The following is a 17,544-nucleotide window of genomic DNA, read 5'->3' as shown; positions in this document are numbered from 1 at the left end:
GGCCCCTCCGGGGAAGGCCGCGCGGGGTCCGCAGCCCCTGGCGGCGGCGCCCGCCCACGACGCGGAGGAGGCCGGGCCGCGACGGCCCGCATTGTCTCAGCTCCATAGCAACTCCGCCGCGGCGGGGGCCACGCGCGCGGCTCTGCGTCGGCGTCCGCTCCCCGTAGGCGTCCGCTCCCGTCCGGCTCGCGTCCGGCTCCCGCTCCCGGGGAGAGACGGGCGCTGCCGGGCGATGGCGCCCTGACCGGCCAGCGCGGGCGCCGGGCGCGGGAAACGGCGGCGGCATGCCGGAGAAGCGGCTCACCGCCGGTAGGTGCGGCGGCGGGGGACCACACACCGGCCTCCGGGCTCGACCTCTCCTCCCCCGACAGCCCCGCTTCCGGGCTTTCCCAAACCTGCCTCCACTGCGGCTCTCTCGTAGCATTACGACCCCCCCACCCCCACCCCACCCAGTCGCCCCTCAGCCCCGACCCCTCCCCCCTTTGCGTTGCCTCGTTGGCACCGTCTTATTTTGTCTTGCTTAATTCTCCGTTTTGCAGCTGGAATAATGGAAGCCTACAAGGTTAACTCCGAGGTCACAGTGAATTAGTGACCAAGCTGGATTCCAGAGGCCTTTCCTCCCCACTTCCACCTTGAATTCCAACTTAAAATTCAATCCATGTGCAAAGAAGGAACAGAGGGCCAAACTTTTAGGGAGCTCGCCCATGTATAAAGCAGGGCTAGGTGCAGTCTCAAATTATTTCATTTACTTTAGAAGGAAATCAGCGTTGAGTGAGATAATGCCATGTTTTATCTTGTTTCAGAGCCACCAGATATTACGGAAGAAGAATTTGTAAGTACAATTAGCGGGCTTCCCCCCCTCCCCCTTGGCTCTTTAAAAATAGCAAATCATAGATTGTAGAAGAAAGCTATAGGATGTCTTTTCTCCTTCTTGCCGGATGAATATAATAGAAGCTTTGGTTTGGCAACAATGGTGCTGAGTACAAGACCTTTTTACATCCTTTAGCAGGTACATTTTTAAAGGTCAATTGATTTTTATTGTGGTTGCTATTTACTGTTAACATTCTTTTACATAAATGACCTCATTTAATTTCTCTAAACTCTTTAATGGCTCCATGAGAGGGAGATTTTATCTCTGGTTTTATTGTGATGTGGCTGTGCAGCTGATTGAAAACAAGTGGTCAATTTATACTGATAATTACTTAAAAAGTATACTAAGTGGGGGCACGTGGGTGGCTCAGTCGGTTAAGCGTGCGACTCTTGGTTTCAGCTTGCCTCATGATCTTGCAGCTTCATGGGTCCAAGCCCCACCTCAGACTCCGTGCTGGCAGCCCAGGGCCTGTTTGGGATTCTCACTCTCTCTTCTCTGTACCCCTCCCCCACTTCCACTGTATCTCTCTCAAAATAAATAAACTTTAAAAAATAAAAATGTACTAAATGCTCTGAGGTCAGACTTCTGGTGAGTTTGAGTAGTAACAAGTACTTTGCTAAGCAGTACATTATATACTTTGTCATTTAGGTGAGTGCTATATCTAGGATGGGTTCTATTATAATTCCTGTTGTAAATTTAAGAAACTTGCTCAAAGGTAAACAGTTAGGAGGTAGCAGAGCCTATTTCCTACTAAGGTCTGAGTTTGATTCCAAGAGCTCTATCCACTGGAGAGTCCAAGGATAGGCTGCTCCAAGATGGGTCACTTTGGCATGAAGATTATTTTGGATTAAAAAGCAGTTGAAACCCAGCAGATTCAGGAAAAGCTCTTAACCTCTCCCATAACTGCTTAAAAAGAATTTAGGTAGAGGACCTGCACTAGGAAGGGAACTGTGACCGCAAAGAACCATAGTATGGCATGAACTAGGAAGGGTGGACAGGGAGGGACCGAGCAAGGCCTGTTTGATCAAAGTCCTCCATGTCGCATTGTTTCCAAGTGTCCCTGGCACACATTTGTTTACCAAACATTTACTTTTTTTCATTTTCCTGTGAATTGCATTCTTTCCCTTTGAAGTCCCAGACCCTTGCCCCCTTCTTAGTTCAGAATGTCCAAGATGCCTCATTTTGCCTATCTTTGGAATTTTCATGTCTTGGTGGAGTCCCCATATGTATACTGTTAAACCTGATCTTCTGTTAATCTGTCTCATGTAAATTTAATTCTTAGTCTAGCTGGAAGACCTTGAGGGCAGAGAAGAACTTCTCAAAAGACAACTTTTCCTTCTCTTTACCATTTCTCGTTATTATTTGCTTATGTCTTCTGGTACTTATTTCTCTTGTTGGACAATTATCTTATTTGCTTTTGGCTTTTTATTCGACAAACACAAGTGCCTCTATATCTACAGTGCAGTGCTAGATGCTGAAGATAAGTCTCAAAAAGTTTACTGTCTAGCAGGGAGGGGCTGTGAGAGGAGAGGGCTAAAGCTACGTCTGCTAGCACCTTCCATTTTCACCCTTCCACACCTTTGGTCCACTTCTGAGAGACACAGACAGACTGACATCAGGATAGAGGCACAAACAGCATGTCAGAAACTCCACCATCTTCTCATTGGCTTGGGTATAAAGGTTGCTTTTTAACCCTGTGTAGTGGCAGTTCTTTAAGCTGCTTTCAGAACTGTTCTTCATTCCAGCAGGAGGTCAGCATTTTCAGTTTATTTATTTGTTTTGAGAGAGAGAGAGCGAGCCAGAAAGGGACAGAGAGAAGGAGAGAGAGAATCCCAAGCAGACTCTACACTGTCAGCAGAGCCTGACGTGAGGCTTGAACTCACAGACTGTGTGATCCTGACCTGACCTGAAATTGAGAGTCTGATGCTTAATTGACAGAGCCACCCAGGCACCCCTGGAGCCAATCTTTTCCATACAATTCCAGCCTCAAATCTCTGAGGGGCACTCAGCAGCATTGCCTTTAACCATTTGAGCAGACTGCTGACCCCTTCAGGTCTTTGGAGCTGTTTGGGACTCTTAAGACTGTATTAGCCACCCATTTTTCTCTTGGAGTCTCTGATACCACCATCTTTTAGTTCTCCCATCTGTCATGTCGATGTTACCATTTCTGGCTTCTCTTTGTTCACGAAAGCGTTGGCCTTCTTAAGGATTCTGATCCAGAGGCTCTCTCTGAGGGAGCCCTTCTTTTCCTATAGTTTTAGCCACCTTTATTTCACAGGGCTTCCAGATCTATACATCTTCAACCCAGACACCTTTTCTGATGGCAGAACTCTCTATCTGTTGTATCATCAGGCACCTTCATCATCTGGATGTCCCTACGTCACCTCCACAGTTACATTTCACATATATTTACCTCTGTTTTTCAAGAGGGTGATAAGGTGCACTTTATCTCTCTGCTCCCCTCAGCCCCATGCTGTTTTTCTTCCTCTTTTTCTTGTTTTGGTGAATGGTGCCACTGGCCATTGAGACATTCAAGCCAGAACCTTTCTTCCCCTTTCTTTACCTCCCGCCTGCAATCATTTACCAAGTTCCTTTCATAGCCAGATATTTTTCTCCATCCTCACAGCTACTGTCTTATTTCAGGCCCTCATCCCTGGGCTCGGACTTTGGCAGTAGTCCTAACTGATATCACTGCCTCCAATATTCCCTCTGTCGAATCCAATTTTTCTTGGCCGGAAGCTTAAAGTTCAAACTCCTGAGCATTGACTGCGCTGGATGATATTTCTTTGCTCTGTCTACCTTTAGATTTTCCTTCTTCCATCCCTTCTACGCTGGCTGAAAGATTGCTATTACCTCTATAAAAAAAATTACCGTATTACTTGATTGCTCAGCTCCTTTATTAATCCTACTATTTATTGAATGTTGACTACATGCTGTTATTTAATCTCAAAACAACTACATTGGGTTGTTATTATCACCTACTGTTTCACAGATGAGGAAGTTCAAGTCCACAGTGCTTAACCAACTTGGCCTGAGGCCATCTAGTAACTGAGGCAGAGCCAGAGTGTCAAACACCTCCCTTTGGCATTCACAATATTTTCTATAACCTTTCAGCCTTTTTAAGCCTTCCCTCCCACTGCTTTCTGTGGGATAGACAATGTTCATACTGTTTGGGAGATTATAAAGTACTTCCACATACCGTCTGCCCCAGCCAAACTGCCCTTCTTGCCTTTGCTGTGGAGTTTTGTCTCGGTTACCCTTTCCATCTCTTTCCCAGTCTTGCATACCCTTCAGGGTCCAGCTCACCTCGTCTGTGAAACCTGTCCAACCTCAGATCATTCAGACTGCCTTTGAACTCCTTGCAGCTCACGGTAGAGACCAGTTTGTGACCAGCTCCCCAAATTCATGTGCTCACCAAACATTATCTATAGATGAAATTATTCACACCTTGTACACATGTTTACCTCTGTGTTTTCAAAAGTGTGAAAATATTTTTTTCTCATTATTATTCATAGAAAAATAATGTGGCAGAGCTCTCTAGTTCCCCTAAATCCATTCTGTCCTTCTACACAGTAAATACTAGATACGTTGTTCTCCATATTAGACTAAATTTTCTAGTGTTCCTTGCAGGTAAATGTGGTCATGTAACCAGATTGTGGTCAGTAGAATGTAAGCAGAAGTGTCATGTCCCAATTCTGGAAAGCTGACGTTTATAGAGATTAAATAACCTACCCCTAGGTCACACACCTAGTACCTGGCCAAGCCACAGTTAGAATCTGACCCACTCTGGCTCTAACACTCACATAATGTAAAAGGAGAGAACATGCCGTTTTTCTTCTTTCCTGCTGGCTGGAATGAGGATGTGATGCTGGAGCTGAAGCAGGCAGCTGGGATCATGAGGTTGAAGTGGGATCTGGAGCATGGCCAGTCCTCCATCACACGATCGTAAGGGCCTGAGCACCTGATGTTGGAGAAGCCCCAAGGCCAGTCCTGAACCGCTTTTTATTATATGAGAGAAATAACCTTATCTTATAAACAGTGTTCTTTCAGGTTTCCAGTATTGACAGCAGAGTCATATGCTACTATAAAGTGTTCCTATATTCCTAGGAACTTTTCTCATACTGTATTTTCTCCATCAGTGCTCTAAAAATACAGTGCTGTTGCGGACGTCTGTAAAATACTTTAACTTTTACATGAGATCTTCAGCCTCAAAGGAGACAATAACTCTGTTAGGATAAATCATTTGTTGTCAGCGATACACTGCCTTGTATATATCTTAATATTTCATATGTAGAATTTGCAATTTCTCAACAAAACTGGCAACTATTACAGGGCTGGCACTATGTCTCAGTGCATCTTCATATTCCCTAGAGTGTAAAGCACAATGTCCAGGATATACTGTTACGTGATTAGTAAATTCTGGTGCATGGATATCTTCATGTATGATCACTAGTGTGATTTGTTCCACTTATTTTAATTTAATTTTGTTATATTATTTTTATTAAACAACTTTTACAGTTGACACACGATGTTACATTAGTCTCAGGTATACAATGTAGTGATTCAGCTTCTCTATACCTTATGCTATACTTCACTTTTTTTGTGTGTGCAAAGTTTATTTGATATATATTTTTAATGTTTATTTATTTATTTTGAGAGAGAGAGAGCATGAGCAGAGGGAGAGAGAGAATCCCAGGGTCTCCACACTGTCAGCACAGAGCCCAACGCAGGGCTCAAGTTCACGAAACCGTGAGATCATGACCTGGGCCAAAATCAAGAGTCGGATGCTTAACTGATTGAGCCGCCCACAAGCCCCTATAGTCTATATTTCTTTAACACCTCTCTGGTGGCATTTTTCTACTTTAGTATCTTTGTTAACTTTGTATTTGTTTGATTTTTGGTACTTCACTTAGGGAAAATATATACAAAAAAACCTTAATACACTCTATTTTCTCCTTAGTTCCTCTGGGAGCATATTTTTAACTATATAAGCAGTGTATGAATATTGTTACAAATAATTCAAATAATAAAGTGATAAAGTGAATGCTTGTTTCCATCCCTTCCCTCAGTCCAAACCTCTCTCATTTTTATATTCCCTAAAAACCAAAATATAAATCTGTCATAGCAAGAAAAGTAGAGTTCAGACTGCTTTATGTTACACTGGATTTGATTATGTGTTAGGTATACATTGAGGAAAGTTTACAGTGAGAGTGACTCCTAAATTATTTTTAACTTTAAAATAGAAAATAAAATTCATATTAAAGACTTAATTATTTGACTCTTAAATCCAAAATAAGCAGATATTTTTCTTGTGCCCCCCCAGATTGTTTGAAACTATGCAGGAGGCCATGTCATGCCTCCAAGTAGTCTTTGTAGCATAAAAATTTTGTAGTACAATCATTTCTTTTAAAGACTGATATATAAAGCCTACAGTTTCATTGATTTTAAATGCAGATGCCATTTAAAAAAGCAAAAGTGTAAAAAAAATAAACAAACAGATCCCTTTATTTTTACCATCAAACCAAGAGGGACTGTACCTTCAAACAGTATTTAGGGTATTTTACTTGTTAAAAATAATACTCACTTTCAGCTAATCTTTTGCTCATTCAGATTCATATTCTGCTGTCTGTATAGGTTGAATGAAATTAAAATCCACACAGAGGTGGCATTATATGGAAATGGTGGAGGGCAGGAGCAGGTAGACGTAGGCACCACTGCCACTCCTGCCCCCCCCACCCCGTTCCCGCTCTTTTCCTGAGAAGGTGCGCCAGAGGTGTTTCCAACAAGTCATTTGGAAACTGAGACAGGTCCTGGAGGTCCTTTGGGAAGCGTTAGGCTGTTTGGAATTCTTCCATCTCTATAGAGTCCAATTCTCTGGTTGGAATCAAATTTCTGATGCTTTCTGGAACTACAGAAACTGCATTAGAAGTTCCACCAATAAGGTAGTGACCAAGCATGCTGTTAAGCAACTCCTTGCACTTTCGGCTTTATTAGGCACTATCGGGGACACACGCTGCCCACTTAGTATTCCCAAAAGTGGTACAGTTTCTGATTGGCAAGATGACCTTTAATGTGAAACAATAGGAAGATAAGCAGTTGATGTTTAAGTGTGAATTTTGAGGTTTGAATCAAAAAGTGCATTAGGACTTAGGAAAGCTTTTCACCCATGGGTAAGGTGTGGAATGGAAGAAGAGGTGATAAAGAATGAGGTTCTCTCTCTCTCTTTCTTTTTTGTTTTGAGAGAGTACAAGCAGGGGAGGGGCAGAGAGGGAGAGAAAGAATCCCAGGCTGACAGCATGGAGCCTGATGCAGGGCTTGGGCCCATGGACTGTGAGCTCTGTGAGATCGTGGCCTGACCTAAAATCAAGAATCAGGCACTTAACCCACTGAGCCACCCAGGTGCCCTGAGGTTCTCTCTTTTAAATTAGAATATCAGGTTGTAAGGACCTTTGTGCAGGGAGAAAGCCATAGGGTATTTGGCCAAATGAACTGACTGAAGCCAGGTAGGTATGATTAGAGATGAAATTGGATGAAAGGGACTTGAGAGCTTCCTTTATCTTTCTCAGATCTTTGAGAATTTCTTCCAGTAAAGAGAGTGAGAACAGAAGTCTATTGCTGGGTAGACGCTGATTGTAACTTGTGATAATAACTCTCAGGAATAAAAGGAGGAGAGTCCATACTTCTGTTCTTCACTGCATGAGCCACCCTTATTTTCTCCCTCCTTCATAGACTGCATTCATAATACAGTACAATTTTGTGAACAAGAATGGGTCTGAGAAATATACTATGAGCTCTAAAATTTCCCCAAATGCTTTGATGTAAGCACGGTACACTTTCAACAAGCCACTTTGTGGAGTGTGCTTCACCTTGTGTTCTCCTTTTCTGACTGTTTTCCTCTTTTTGTAATATATCTCCTTTTTATTTTATTGATATTGTTTTACTAGAGTCTTCATTAGGTCACCAGTTTTTTAAGCTTTCGTACCCTTCATGTAATCATTCAACAAAAATGTTATAATCATCTGTTATCTAAATGCATTGGGAATTGAAAAAGTGAATAAAAAAAACCCTTTTTCCTTCAGAAGCTCATAATCCAGTGGGTGAGATGTGCAAACAGACAATTTTAGCATGAAGTGTTAAAGGTTGTGATAGGGGAAACATAGGTGACCACTACTCTCGATTTGGGGGAAGAAAAAGCATAGGCAGGAGAATAAGGCCAAAAAACAAAAAAAAAGAAGAAGAAAAGAAACAGATTTTCTAGGTAGAATAATCAGCATGTGCAAAGGTGTAGAACTGTAAAAAAGTTGCTATGACTGAAGCATGGTGATATGAGTTGAGGCTGGACAGCTGGGCAGTAGCCAAATTGCATTCATCATAAACTTTTTTGGTGATAGAAAAGGATTGGGGGTTGGGGGCAGGTAGAGCTCTTGTATTAATTGAAATGTGATTAGAAAGACTGATTCGTAGTGTGGTGTGGGTAAGGAAGGGTAGGGAAGATGAGGTTTGGCATGTTATGGACAGAAGGGTGAAGCAGAGGTGGTAGGTGTGACCCTTAGTGGATGGGATCCCAGGGTAGTGGTCAGAAGATGGTCACATGTCTAGGGGCTTATTCTAGAGGCGACGATAGTGATTTGGGGTCTTTCATTTAGTACACAGGAGGCCAAGAAGGCTGTCTGCCCATAAGGCGCCAAGAAACTTGATATTGTTTCCTTGTGTATAAGTCCCCCTCCATTTTATCATGAAAAACTTTAAATATATGAGAAAGTTGAAAGAATTGGATAGTGAACACCTATATACTCACCACTAAGATTTCACAGTTGTTAGCATTTTGCTACATTTGCTTTTACATGTTTCTATCATGTCCACCATGCCATCTATCCATCAATCCATTTTTAAAATATGTTTCAAAGTAAGTTGTAGTATCCATGTGATACATATCCACCCTAAACATTTCTAAGCAGGAATTTCTAAACATGAATATCATAAAGTAGTGTTTAGTATTAGTTTGTGGTTCTTTTGTTGATGTAAAATTTATGCACAATGAAATAGAAACATTTCATGAATTTTGATGAACATTTGATGAATTTTGACAAATGTACCCAATGGTACAATGAATGTAATCCAAACATTCATTAATATATAGAACATTTCTCTTATCTTAGAAAGTCTTTTCAATCCCCTTCCCAATTTTTTCTTGCCTCCACTCCCCTAAGACAACTACTGTCCTATGTGTCACCATAGATTAGTGGCATAGATTATAGATTTTCCTTAGATTTAACTTCATATAAATAGAATCATGCAGTTGGTTTTCTTTTGTACAAGTCTTCTTTTGCCCAGCATAATATTTTTGAGATTCATCCATGTTGTTGAGTGATTCTGGTGTATGTATAACTTTTATTTAGGTACAACATAAAATTAAATTTATCTGCCATTTTGAAGTGTACAATTCAGTGGCATCAAGCACATTCACACTGTGGTACAACATTCCCCACTATCCATGTCCAGAAATGTTTCATCCTCCCAAACTGAAACTCTCTATTCATTAGACAGTAACTTCCCATTACCCCTCCCATAACTCCTGGTTACCATTATTCTACTTTCTGTCTTTACAGATTCTACTATTCTAGGTACTTTATATAAGTGGAATCATACAGTATTTGCCCTTTCATGTCTGGCTTATTTTATTTAGCTTAACATTTTCAAGGATCATCCATGTTGTTGTATGTATCAGAATTTCATTCCTTTTTCTTTTCTTTTTTTTTTTTTTTTTTTGAGAGAGAGAGAGGATGCAAGTGAGCAAGGGGCAGAGAGAGAGAGAGAGAGAGAGAGAGAGAATCCCTTGAGAGGCAGAGAGAAATAGAAGCAGGGCTTATGTTTTACCCAAAGCAGGACTCATGCTCACCTTAAGTGGGACATGAGCTCACCTGCAGCAGGGCTCAAGCTCACCTGAATTGGGGCTTGAGCTCAGCCAAAATGGGGCTTGTGCTCACTTGATGTAGGGCTCATGCTTACCCGATGCAGGACCCAATGCAGGGCTCAAGCGTACCTGATGTGGAACTTGAACTGATGAACTGTGAGGTCATAACCTGAGCTGAAGTCAGATGCTTAATGACTGAGCCACCCAGGTGCCCTGAGATTTCGTTCCTTTTTAAGGCTGAATAATATTCCATACATGTGTTTACCATATTTTGTTTAATCTTTCATATGTCAATGGGCATTTGACTTGTTTCCACCGTTTGGCTATTTTGCATAATGCTGCTGTGAACATGGGTGTACAAAATTCTGTTTGGGTCCCTGCTTTTCAGTTCTTTAGGACGTATACCCAGAAGGGGAATTTCTGCATCATATGGTAATTATGTGTTTACTTTTTTGAGGAACTGCCGTACTGTGTTCCACAGCAGCTGCACCATTTCACATTCCCACCAACAATGTACAGGGTTCCAATTTATCCACATCCTCACCAATACTTGTTATTTTCCTTAAAAAAAAAAAAGTTGTACCCAGCCTTGTAGATGTGAAGTGATATTTTGCCTTCCATTTCTCTTATTGCTAGTGATGTTGAGCATCCTTTCACCTGCTTGTTGACTATTTGAATGTCTTCTTTATAGAAATGTCTATTCAAGACCTTTTCCCATATGAAAAATTTGGATTGTTTATCTTTTTCTTATCACATATATGATTTGCAAGTATTTTCTCACATTATGTAGGTTGTCTTTTCACTTTCTTAAGAGAGGGGTTCAATGCACAAAATTTTAAAATTTTTATAAAGTCCAATTTCTTTTTTCTTTTGTTATTCATGCTTTTGTTGTCATATCTAAGAATCCACAGGCAAATACAAGCTCATGAAAATGTATCCTTATTTTTTGGTAAATAGTTTGTAGTTTTAACTCTTATGTTTGGGTCTTTCATCTATTTTGAGTTAATTTTTGTGTATGGTATAAGGTCAGGGTCTGACTTCATTCAGTTTTCTTAGCACCATGTTTTGAAAAAGAGTGTCCTTTCCTCACTGAATTGTCTTAGCACCCTTGTTGAAAATCATTTGATCATGTATGAGAGGATTTATTTATGGACTTTATTCTATTCCAACAGTCTATAAGTCTGTCTTTACACCATACAGTTTTGATTACTGTAGTTTTATAGTAAGTTTTGAAATCAAGATGTAGGAGTCCTCCAACTTTGTTCTTTTTCAAGATGGCTTTGGCTATTTGAGGTCCCTTGAAATTCCATATGAGTTTTAGGATGGGTTTTTCTTCCTTTTTTTAATCTCTATTTGTTGTTTTACATTTTACTGGGATTTTGGTGAAGATTGTATTAAGTCTGTAGATTGCTTTGGGTGGATTGTCATTTTAACAATATTGTCTTCCAGTTCATGAACATGGTATGTCTTTCCATGTATTTATGTCTTGTCTAACTTCTTTGCAGCAAATTCTTTCTAAGTGGAATTATTTTATTAATTTCCTTTTTGGATGTAGGTAACTTTTTAATATCAAGTTTTATAGTGAAATGACTGTATGCAATTGCTAATTGAGACTTTTTAATGGTGATCCCTTGTAATTCTTGAACAGTCTCTATTGGTAAGAAACTGTATCACCCAATAAGAGTTAAAAAATTTTTAGACTATTTTTTGTAACCATTCAAAATTGCAAGAGTTAAAATTAAAGTTTAATAGTTTTTTTTCATGACAAATACAAAATTAAAATTTCTTAAGATAAACAGATTTAGAAATCAATAAAATGTTTCATATCAAATATTTCAAAGTAATGATGAAAGTCTGTGTTGCAGTATATGGGTACATTTTTTGAGTGATCACCTTATGTCTAGCTTCAATACTACTACAGGCATACCTCAGTTACCAATGGACAGAAATATCTGATATATGTGAAGGCAAAGATTTGGAGCCGTCATCCGCAGCCTTCCAGGATCTCCCTTCCCCCTCTTTTCCAAGCTGTCAGCACCTTTGTCTTGTACTGTTTTCTTGGACATCTCAAACAAACTCTTCTGGCAGCTCCATGGGACAGTGATATGCTCTGCAGATAGCTAATAAATCTATGTCCAGGGCTTGAGCAACTCGTTGGCTATGCTCAGTGTCTTACAGAGGAGCAGTGGGTGTGGAATGTGACTCATAAATCACTTTCTCCAGGGGGAGGAAGATGGGCATGAGGAGTACCAAACAAGGTTGCTCACAACCAGGGGTCACCATCCTGGGAGCCCTAACCATCCCTGGCTGTGCCTGGTTGCCTTGAAGGCTGAAGAGGTCTATTTTCATTTGACCCATTGAACTCCTTTGTCTTTGCCTCATAGGAAGCTCTGGTCTAGTGATTGGCTTGTTTAGAAAGGAGAAAAGAAAGACCATGTATAATTTAGGAAGAAGCAATAAAAATAGGTGCATCCTGATAGGTGTCATTTTTGAAATATGGTCTGTCCTGTTCACTGCCTGATGATAGCATTCCTAAGCTAAAGTGCGTCGGTATAGGATTCTGCATTGGAAATTAGATGAATGGCTTTGGTTTAACGTGCAAATGGCTTGAAAGGAAGTTGGAAACTTGGATCATTTTTCTGCTTCTGCCATTAGCTAAGTGTGATCACCTTTACTATGTTTTGATTCCCACCTTGCTTTGCTCATGCATTTCTCTCTGTGATTTGCATTGTTGCTTCTAATTTATGTATTTCTAATTATAGAATTTGAAGTTACTTCAAATCCTATTTTCTTGACTTAAGTCTCTTTTAATTCCTCCTACCAGATAATATCTTTCCCTCCTTTGAGAGGAAACATTTAATACCATAATTTTCTTTTGGCATGTATCATATTCTTTGGTGGACTGTGGTTTATGTCTGTGTATATCTTATTTCATCTTCCTTGTTTACAAGGTCTTCTTTGTATATCTTGCCTGTTTTAGAGTGGTGAACTAATTGTAGTTTATCTGATTTGAAGGTTCAGCAAAATAAATTCTTAAGCAAAAAATTTTTTGTCTACCATAATTAGCCAGCACATATAAACTATTTTGCTTAACCCTCTTTCAGGAAGAAATTTGAGATGTTTGGACTAAAAACGGAAAAGCTGACTTCACTTTCACAGATGGCACACCTGTAATACATGAAAAAACAGGTTTCAAGTGTGTATTCAATTCTGAAAAAATGTTCCTACCTTCCATTGCATCATTCAGCAGAGAATCTGTGGTGCAAAGTTTGCAGTCAGGTTCATGGAATGATGTAATGGAGGAATTGATTATACCATTAATAACCACCACCAGTTTATTGGTTATTTGGAATATATTAATCCCAAACATGGAGACTTAGTTCATTTTAATACAACCATGTGACTAGATTGAGGAAACTTACGGAGAGTAACTGACCTGCTTCTTTAGATCGAGGCCTTTGTAAAAAAAATTTTTTTTTTAAATAAAGAGTTTTGAGAATAAAGTGTTTATTAAGATCCTTAATACCTATGGATAAATAAATAATACATAAAGTGTTTAATAAAGGTCCTCATTGGCTCACTGATATGACAAACTACCTGAACATGTTGGACTAGACACGTCAGTGGGAAGATGTGCTCATTTATTTAGAGACATGCAGGCCTTGGGGCGCCTGGGTGGCTTAGTCGGTTAAGCGTCCGACTTTCGCTTAGGTCATGATCTCGCGGTTCGTGGGTTCGAGCCCCACGTTGGGCTCTGTGCTGACTGCCAGCTCAGAGCCTGGAGCCTGTTTCGGAGTCTGTGTCTCCCTTTCTCTCTTACCCTCCCCTGCTCACGCTGTCTCTCTCTCTCTCCTAGAAATAAATAAAACATTAAAAAAAAAATTAGAGACGTGCAGGCCTTCCCATTGAAGTGCAGCAGGAGGACTGAGGAGAGGACACTTGGAGACCATGCTTATTTCCCTTGCAGAAAGAACTTCCCTAATAGCACAGAAGCGCTGAATTTCATATGGGGAGAAAGCAAGATACAACTTCAGAAAAGAAATACAGATTTTGATGTTTTTGAGTACTTTGAGTTTCTGTGGTTGGAAATGCAAACTTGAGGATGTGACTGAACTCCAGAGAAATTCCCTGTCAGTGTGGTTCAGTTTCAGGGGGATCTGAGGTTGCTGGAAGCAAATTGCTCACCAGGTAGTGTGGTGCTACTTGATGAGTGTTTGCGGACCAGAGCTGCCGGAGACTTATCAGTCCTTGTTGAGATGAGTTCTGAAATCTAGAGCAAACATTTAGAAACTTTATGATATGTTGACAGCGTCTGTTTGTATCTACTGAATTTAGTAATAAACAATTGGGCTTTTGTATTATGTGTATCTTTTATTTCTTGTAATTCACTCTTACTGTATTTTATAAGTTATTTGTCTGAAATTTAAGGATTAGGGAAAACACAAAACAGTTACTTCATCATAGATTGTTTGGAACTCATTGAGTTACAGTTTTCTGAGAAGGGTGAGGCAACTGGCAATGAAAATGTGAATCTGAGGATTATCTAGAAATTTGTGGCCATGTGGCTGGCCATATTCTAGCAATATTTAGGTCCACCTGACTCTGTGGCATACACATTCTGTTGGATAGGTAAAATTTAAAAATAAGATGCTATTTTAGAAAGATTAACAAGGGACAGTACTCCCCTACTGTTATTAATTAAAAGTACTCACGCTTCCCATCTGAGGAGTTTTGATCATGAGCCCGGTCGTGCAAAGTTTGGCCACCCTTACTGTGGCACAGCGCCTTCCGTCTAGAAGATCCTAAAAATATTTATTAAATTCAGTTGATTTCTCCTAAGACTCAGCAGAAAGTAGGTAGTTCACTAAATAAAATCCAGAAAATTAAAGTAGTTTTGAAAGGTAAGATTTGAAAGCTTATTGCTGTATATAGCCTTCACCAGCCTTGTTCTGCCTTATTAGATCTTTGCCAGTCAGAACTTTGAGAATATATTATTATTATGTTATTATATATTATACTATTAATATATATGTATATATACATATGTAGTACAAGTACCGCTATGAACATAGAAGATTTATGAGATCCTACTTTGTTGTTGTTTAAATCAGTTGATATTTTTGGTAAGCTAAATTCTTAGTTTGTCTTAAAAGTTCAGATTTTTAGTAAGTTCCTTACTAAATCGTGTAAGTGGTTATTTATAACTCTATTCTAATTGTACTACAAATACTTAAAGAAATTACCCTGCAAGATCTATTTTCCAAGTCAATATGCTAGAGTATCTTCCTTATACTGCAACACTACACTTCAGCAAATTTTAGAAATTGGCCAATATAAGAAGAAAATAATCAGCCATATGGAAATAATAGCATTGTGTCATATTGTCAACTTTCGGGTTAGATTAGCAAAGTGGGAATATAATTATGAATAACAAAATAAACACATGTACTGTATTGCAGAATATGCCATGATGTGCTTTTGACACAATGGAAACAATTGCTAATAAAATAAGGTGTTTTATTTGGAAGAGAGAATTTATTCTTGGCAGTGGCTTTCCAATTTTGCCAGTTTCAAAAGTGACTATGTTAGTGGGTGAGATAGTTATGGAAAAAATATATACAATCTTTATGCTTAGAACACATGCATTGTCAAAATTTCTTCATGCAAATGTTAAGCAGGACTCAGATTACTAAAGCTGTTTCATCCTGAGGAGGAAGCAGTAGAATATTTTCTTTACTTAGTTTATCACTTCCATTAGGCAATTTAAGAAATTTACATTCTGAATTTCATTTTAACTCCAAACACTGATTCTGTCTTTATTGATTCTGCCATTATTTTTAGGAAATATATTTAACATAATAATATAAGTAAATATACATATATGTGTATAAAACTATGTCTGTAGGAAATGTACCATGTGTAGAGTTTTGAACTATATTTCATTTAAGTGCTGTGCTGTATTTTTCACGGGTTCTATTTTCCAGCTAGGCATACTGGCAAAGTCTTTTAAGAGTTTGCTCTATTCTGTTTTCTTCTTTCTTTTTTCCAGAGATTATAGCACTGTGTTCTATTTATAGTGGAGGACTTGCTGTTGACAGACTGAAAAAGATCTGAAGATCTACATTATAATCTGTTGATGAGCAGATTTAGAGAATAATATTGACATGTTTTAAAACATCTCAGTGTAAGTATAATATTGTGTTTTATATTTTTGCAGGAAGATTCTTTGGCAACAGATGATTTCCTTGTGGACTACTTTAATGAATTCCTAAGCCTTCCAGTGAGTGTATTCTTATGTTCTGTAGAATATATTATCAAAGCAAAATATTGTAATTACTGGATTATCTTATAAGATAAATTTATGAGGGATAAAAGCTTTAAAATTATTAATGAAAAGTGAAGTTTGTACCTTTTTTATGGAGTTAATCATTTGGGTTTGAATCATATTTAGAAATTACTAAAGAAAGCTGCATCAGCTGTACAACAATAAAAATGAATGAATGAATGACTACATAAGAACGCTGGAATTAAAAAAAATTTTTTTAATGTTTATTCATTTTTGAGAGACAGAGCGTGAGCAGGGAAGGAGCAGAGAGATAGGGAAACAGAGAGTCCAAAGCAGGTTCCAGGCTCTGAGCTGTCAGCACAGAGCGCAACATGGGGCTCCGACTCAGAAACCATGAGATCATGATCTGAGCCAAAGTTGAACTCTTAACCAACTGAGGCACCCAGGTGCCCCAAAAGCTGGAATTTTTCTAACCATTAAAAGTATTCTGTACACAAAAAAATAAATAATAAAAAATAAATGTGGATGAACTAGAAAAAAAGTATTCTCTACAAATCTGATGCTATTGTATTTGGCACCATTTCAGGCATTGAACAGAGGTGATAAAGCCAAAACAGTTAAAAAAAAAAAAAAAAAAAAACCTCTATTTCTTGCCTCTGGGTAATTATTGTCATCCTCTTGTACAGATATTAAAGTGGAATTTGTCTCTGAGCTAACTAGAATTTTATATCAATAGTAAATAAGACATAGGTGGATGCCAAATAATAGAATTTTAGTTGTCGAGAGCATTGACTGATAATACTAAGTATCATAAAACACTTACATTGCTTGGTGAATAAATTTATTCAGGAATTTCAGATAAAAGATAAAAGGTTTTCATGATTTGTTATGCAAATGCGAAAACTTTTTTCATTAACATATTTACCAGGGAAATTTTGGAATATAAAATGTCATAAGTAATTTTAAATGGAGTGGGCCATAATATGTTAATTTCAATTAAAATTTTAAAATATATTTTAAATTTAGTATATGTGCTGCTGAAGCAAGCACAAATTTATTTTAAATTTAAATTTTAGTGCAATTTTGGTTTCAGGAGTAGAATTCAGTGATTCATCACTTACATACAATACCCAGTGCTCATCCCAACAAGTGCCCTCCTTAGTACCATCTCCTGTCTAGCCCATCTCCCACCCACCTCCCTCTGTCAACCCATAGTTTCTTCTCTATCATTAAGAGTCTCTTGTGATTTATTTCCCTCTTCTCCCCACCCCACCTCCTATATGTTCATCTGCTTTGTTTCTTAAATTCCACATATGCATGAAATCATATGGTATTTAACTTTCTCTGATTGACTTATTTTGCTTAGCATAATACATTATAACTCCATCCACATCATTTTAAATGGTAAGATTTCATTTGTTTTTGATGGCTGAGTAATATTCCATTGTATGTGTATGTATATATAATATACAT

At 38.8% G+C, this 17,544-nt stretch overlaps 1 protein-coding gene across 2 annotated transcripts in view; it reads left to right on the top strand.

Moving 5' to 3' along the window:
* Positions 1-241: 241 nt before the first annotated feature.
* RGS22 (regulator of G protein signaling 22) overlaps positions 242-17,544 on the top strand; it is a 134,771-nt gene continuing 117,468 nt past the window's right edge. For both annotated transcript variants that reach the window (XM_039233860.1, XM_039233859.1), the window contains exons 1-3: positions 242-309; positions 804-832; positions 16,003-16,065. In XM_039233860.1, coding sequence (XP_039089791.1) covers positions 285-309; positions 804-832; positions 16,003-16,065 — 117 coding nt within the window. In that variant the 5' untranslated portion in view covers positions 242-284. The remainder of the gene's footprint in view (positions 310-803; positions 833-16,002; positions 16,066-17,544) is intronic.

Source organism: Hyaena hyaena, unplaced genomic scaffold (genome assembly GCF_003009895.1).
Source record: "Hyaena hyaena isolate Hyena2069 unplaced genomic scaffold, ASM300989v1 scaffold_79, whole genome shotgun sequence".
In the NCBI taxonomy this organism is placed as follows: domain Eukaryota; kingdom Metazoa; phylum Chordata; class Mammalia; order Carnivora; family Hyaenidae; genus Hyaena; species Hyaena hyaena.
Note: the sequence above shows the minus strand (reverse complement) of the source record. Positions and strands in the feature narration are given on the sequence as shown.